The 6000-nt window shown below is 41.1% G+C and overlaps 1 protein-coding gene across 3 annotated transcripts in view; it reads left to right on the top strand.

Moving 5' to 3' along the window:
* The first annotated feature begins 1199 nt into the window (after positions 1-1199).
* LOC110495661 overlaps positions 1200-6000 on the top strand; it is a 29151-nt gene continuing 24350 nt past the window's right edge. The window contains exon 1 of one of the 3 annotated variants that reach the window (XM_036952007.1): positions 1200-1402. In XM_036952007.1, the coding sequence (XP_036807902.1) occupies positions 1334-1402 (69 nt within the window). In that variant the 5' untranslated portion in view covers positions 1200-1333. The remainder of the gene's footprint in view (positions 1403-6000) is intronic. The other 2 variants (XR_005037385.1, XM_036952006.1) reach the window with 2 other exon arrangements.

The following is a 6000-nucleotide window of genomic DNA, read 5'->3' as shown; positions in this document are numbered from 1 at the left end:
GTCTCCACCAACCCCTCAGAGAAAGAACAAATATGGAGCGTCAGAGATAGAGGTGAAAGAAACTAACTCCTCCCAAACAAACACCCCCATCCTGAATTCCCATACATCAAGACCCAATGATTACCCTGATCTATAAGACAATATCATGGCTATCAGATGGGTGTAGAACAAGTAAGCGTAGTGAAGACAATGGAAACCCAGAGGAGCAGTGGTCAGGTGGACAGAGAGGGAGGAACACCTGGCCTATCAGGTCTGGGGAGACCCACTAACTCAGTGTCTGAAAGTACAGACACTCCTGATAGAAGCAGTCCAGGATTGTCAGCTGGTCTCAGAGCCACAGCATGTAGGTACAATATCTACTCCAGTAAACTACAATTCAGGTGCACCTTCCAGAGCAGTAGACATGAGCTCAGATACAATTTGTACATTAATAGAGAGTAGCTCAGATACCCTGTCTACTTCACAGGGAAGTATAGCTAAATCCTCTGTACCAACAGAGACCAGACCAGTACAGCTACAGCCTCTGTACCAGAAGAAACCAGTTGAAAAGCACTTGTTGAATATATAGTTTGTTTGATAAATATTTAGATTCTGTACAGGGAAGGTTTGTTTCTCTCCAGTAAACTCATCTCTCCTTTTCTATCTATTTTGGGTTATTATGTATCATGTAATTATCCTGTATGTGCTGTCATGTTTAGCCTAGGCTACTATGATTTTTATGAACTCTGAATAATGTGAATTATAATTAAATCTTGATCCATGCAACAAGATGGCAAATGTATTATTTCATAAGAAAATATTTCATTGTGTGACTGTTTTAGTGTGCATGCCTCATACAGTAGGCTCAGTGGACAGGAGGAAAATTAAATGAACTATAGTTATTAAGTTACCTTTGAATATTACAATATTACCAACTTTGGTTACATTATAGCACAGTGATCCTATCAATTCTAAATGATATATATAATTCTGTACATTGTAGCCAATTATACACACAGGGAGGCGCCAGAGACCAGGTATGTATGGGCAAGGATTATTCCAGACGTTATTATAGCATACAAAAGTTATTATAGCATATCAACATAATACAATGTGTTGGTATACAGTGTGATTGTATTTCAGCTATTAAACATGATTTACAAATCAAATGGAACGTTATTTTCAACCAAGTGGTCATGACTTCAGAGGAAGGCAGAGGGAGGAACTAAAATCCACATTTTACTTTCACTTTCACAGCCTCGGTAGGCAAGGCTATGAACCACATAGTGTTTTAGCATATCTCATTTGAACTTACTTTTATTTACTATAGAAATAAACGAACGAACTAACAAAGATGTCCAAACTTAAGCTTATCCGATTGTGCTTCTGGTTTTATCTGGTGCGAACGGTGGTCTCCGAAGGTAAGTTGAACCGACTGAACCAAACGTAGAGTTTGGCCTACCTAATATTTGTTAGGCTACTTGTTTGCTATTGTGTGCTAGTTGTATGGCCTAGCCTACAACATCACATACTAAACGTGCCTTGTGAACACCGCGCTGCAGCCGCCGAGTGGGATTCATATCAAAGAAAATAAGGAACATGGCAATCTGAAATCATAAACGACATTATGGAGTGATGGCCTAAACACACTCTTCCTATTGAATAATGGTTTTAAACGACGTCTGTGTGGGTTACGTTACGGACCGCACCCTTCATATTCCGTTTAGCTACACACAGAGCCAACTTCAGGAAGTGATCAGATGTTGAATCCTGGCCTAACCAAGGCTAAAACCTACAGACGGGTCTGCGTGATCATGGCAGGCCCTGCGTTATGGGCGAGCCTTAGGGGGGCCCATCCAAATAAAATATAGAAATATTGATCATTTATTTGACTGAGACGCACTCCGACAGTAAGACCCATCAATCTCAGATAAAGAACCCGAGCGAGCGAAACAGTGCTCCTCTGTCTCTGTATGTGTAGACAATGTATCTGATTCTGTCTGGACCAAAAGAGTATGGCATGTTATACTATTTCTGTCCAGACCGCATCAGATCCAGAGGCCAGATTAAGGAGGCTGGCTTCCCCTAAAGTATTTGGGATGCCAAGGCAGCAGCTACTCTTCCTGGGGTCCAAACACATTAAGTGTACTTACATTACACACAAAACAAAGATAAAACAGTACATCATATGACATTATTACACCACTACACATCTACAATACAACATGTATAATACCACCATACAACAATATTACAATGTACATCTGTGTAGAGTGTGTGTGCTAACATTTGTGCGTGTATGTGTGTGTCTACCTGTGTGTGTGTCTCTTCACAGTACCTGCTGTTCCATAAGGTGTATTTTTATCTGGTTTTTATAATCTGATTCTACTACTTGCATCAGTTACCTGATGTGGAATAGAGTTCCATGTAGTCATGGCTCTATGTAGTACTGTGCGCCTCCCATAGTCTGTTCTGGATTAGGGGATTGTGAAGAGACCTCTGGTGACATGTCTTGTGGGGTATGCATGGGTGTCTGAGCTGTGTGCTAGTAGTTTAAACAGACAGCTCAGTGCATTCAGATTGTCAACACTTCTTACAAAAACAAGCATTGATGAAGTCAATCTCCTCCACTTTCAGCCATGAGAGATTGACATGCATATCATTAATGTTAGCTCTCCGTGTACATTTAAGGGCCAGCCGTGCTTAAACTTTCATGCAGATAGGTAGAAACGGTAAGATAAGTTGTAAGCTTCCCCAAACTTGAAACCCACGAGCTGCCTATGAGCTTCACTATAACACCTTGTAAAAAAAATGTGAACGCGCAAGCCGTGTCCACCTGTGGATATCAAAGGCCCATTCAACTGGTTAGTTCTGCACGCACGCTCCCTCCACATTATCAGGACAGAGAAACTACACATGCTCATTGCTCACATGGAGCACTGAAAACAAAAGACAATAAAAAAATGTACAACTCCTAAATGACGGTTATTAAATTAACCTACATTTGTTTCTCACAAGTGTAGTAGGTTGTGAACTCTGCAAACAATGTTTCCAGTCCAAAAATGATGACGGTAAATGAATGGAATGCTTGCATTAACAGTAATTCATGTAACCAAATGACAGTGATGAATGGTGTATTTAGGCCTACTGGTTACATACAGTGCATTCAGAAAGTATTCCGACCTCTTTTTACACATTTTGTTACGTTACAGATTTATTGTTAAATGCATTAAATAAAAAATGTTCCTCATCAATCTGCACACAATACCCCATAATGACAAACTGAAAACAGGTTACAAATTAAAAACAGAAATACGTTATTTAGAGGGATTGGGTTAAATGCAGAAGATACATTTCAGTAGAATAAATTCAGTTGTGCAACTGACTAGGTATCCCCTTTCCCTTTACATGGGGTATTGATCAAAATCAAAAGGGCAAACAATTCACACAATGTAACAATGAATGTGCAAGAATTGTCCGGAGACTGCGGGCTTATTCAGGACAGATTTTGGTGAGAGTGAACCCTCTCGCTTAGCCTCTTCCTCCCTGCTGAAACTAGCAAGGGAAACAGCGCCCCTCTGTCTTACTATATGTAGCCCATGTATCTGATACTGTCTGGCCAGAAAAAGTATGACATGTCATACTCCTTTTGTCCAGACAGAATCAGATACATGATCTACACATACAGAGACAGAGGGGCGCTGTTTCGCTCGCTCTGATGCTTTATCTGAGATTGATGATTCTTTCTGTTGGCGTGCGTCTCGGTCAAATAAATGATCACTATTTAAATATTTTATTTGGAGGAGGAGGCAAGGGTGGGCAGGCCCCCATAACGCCTTCCCTCCTTTATGCACAAATTTTGATATAATAACCATCACATCGAAGTAAACTTGGAGTCATGTGATGATATGTTGTGTGGTCCTCCCACTGTGACTCGGGAAGGTACTGTATGCAGTTTATTAGACTACAGATGAAATAAATGATGATGAACTTCACAGGGTGGTGAAAGTGCAAGGTTATGAGTTTGATGCTCCTTTCCATTAAATATTGACATTCTTATTTTGGTGACACGACGATCGATGCTTTGCGGCCATTTGACAAATAAAAATAATAATTGCTCTCATCCATAATAATGTCATAATGTAGATAGTTTACCCCCACTGTAGCTGTTGGCTAGAGCGCATGTGCCAAGACCAGATTGGGCACATTTACTATGTAACACAACAGTCTATAATACAGTCTATATAACGCACCAGTCTATATAATGCAACAGTCAATATAACACAGCAGTCTATATAATGCAGCAGTCTATTTAACACCGCAGTCTACTCTATATAACAACAGACAACAGTCTATATAGTGCACAACAGTCTATATAACACTGCAGTCTCTATAACACAACAGTCTATATAATATAGTCTATATAACACACAGCAGTCTATATAACGCACAACAGTCTATATAATACAGTTTATATAACACACAACAGTCTATATAACACAAGTCTATATAGCGCAACAGTCTATATAACACAACAGTCTATATAACACAACAGTCTATATAACGCACAACAGTCTATATAATGCACAACAGTCTATATAACACAACAGTCTATATAACACAAGAGTCTATATAACGCACAACAGTCTATATAACACAACAGTCTGTATAACACACAACAGTCTATATAACACAACAGTCTATATAACGCAGCAGGCTATATAACACCGCTGTCTATATAACAGATAAATGTCTATATAACATAGCAGTCTATAAAGCACAGTAGCCTGTAACAGAGATCTGCATCCTGCAGCACTAATTCCAAAAGGTTTTGGGACACTGTAAAGTCCATGGAGAATAAGAGCACCTCCTCCCAGCTGCCCACTGCACTGAGACTAGGAAACACTGTCACCACTGATAAATCCACGATAATCGAGAATTTCAATAAGCATTTCTCTACGGCTGGCCATGCTTTCCACCCGGCTACCTCAACCCCGGTCAACAGCTCTGCACCCCCCGCAGCCAACTCTTTTCTCTGTATACATCAATGATGTCGCTCTTGCTGCGGGTGATTCTTTGATCCACCTCTACGCAGACGACACCATTCTGTATACCTCTGGCCCTTCTTTGGACACTGTTAACGAACCTCCAAACGAGCTTCAAATCCATACAACACTCCTTCCGTAGCCTCCAACTGCTCTTAAATGCAAGTAAAATGAAATGCATGCTCTTCAACCGATTGCTGCCCGCACCCGACTGCCCGACTAGCATCACTACTCTGGACGGTTCTGACTTAGAATATGTGGACAACTACAAATACCTAGGTGTCTGGTTAGACTGTAAACTCTCCTTCCAGACTCACATTAAGCATCTCTAATCCAAAGTTAAATCTGGAATCGGCTTCCTATTTCGCAACAAAGCCTCCTTCACTCATGCTGCCAAACATACCCCCGTAAAACTGACTATCCTACCGATCCTTCACTTTGGCGATGTAATTTACAAAATAGCCTCCAACACTCTACTCAGCAAATTGGTTGCAGTCTATCACTGTGCCATCCGTTTTGTCACCAAAGCCCCATATGCTACCCACCACTGCGACCTGTATGCTCTCGTTGACTGGTCCTCGCTACATATTCGTTGCCAAACACATTGGCTCCAGGTCATCTATAAGTCTTTGCTAGGTAAAGCTCCACCTTATCTCAGCTCACTGGTCACCATAGCAGCACCCACCCATAGCACGCACTCCAGCAGGTATATTTCACTGGTCACCCCCAAAGCCAACACCTACTTTGGCCGCCTCTCCTTCCAGTTCTCTGCTGCCTATGACTGGAATGAATTGCAAAAATCACTGAAGTTGGAGACTTATATCTCCCTCACTAACTTTAAGCGTCAGCTGTTAGAGCAGCTTACTGATCGCTGCAGCTGTACACAGCACATCTGTAAATAGCCCATCCAACCAACTACCTACCTCATCCCCATATTTGTTTTTGTTTTTCTGCTCTTTTGCACACCAGTATTTCT

This window comes from Oncorhynchus mykiss, chromosome 18 (assembly GCF_013265735.2).
Source record: "Oncorhynchus mykiss isolate Arlee chromosome 18, USDA_OmykA_1.1, whole genome shotgun sequence".
NCBI lineage: Eukaryota > Metazoa > Chordata > Actinopteri > Salmoniformes > Salmonidae > Oncorhynchus > Oncorhynchus mykiss.
Note: the sequence above shows the minus strand (reverse complement) of the source record. Positions and strands in the feature narration are given on the sequence as shown.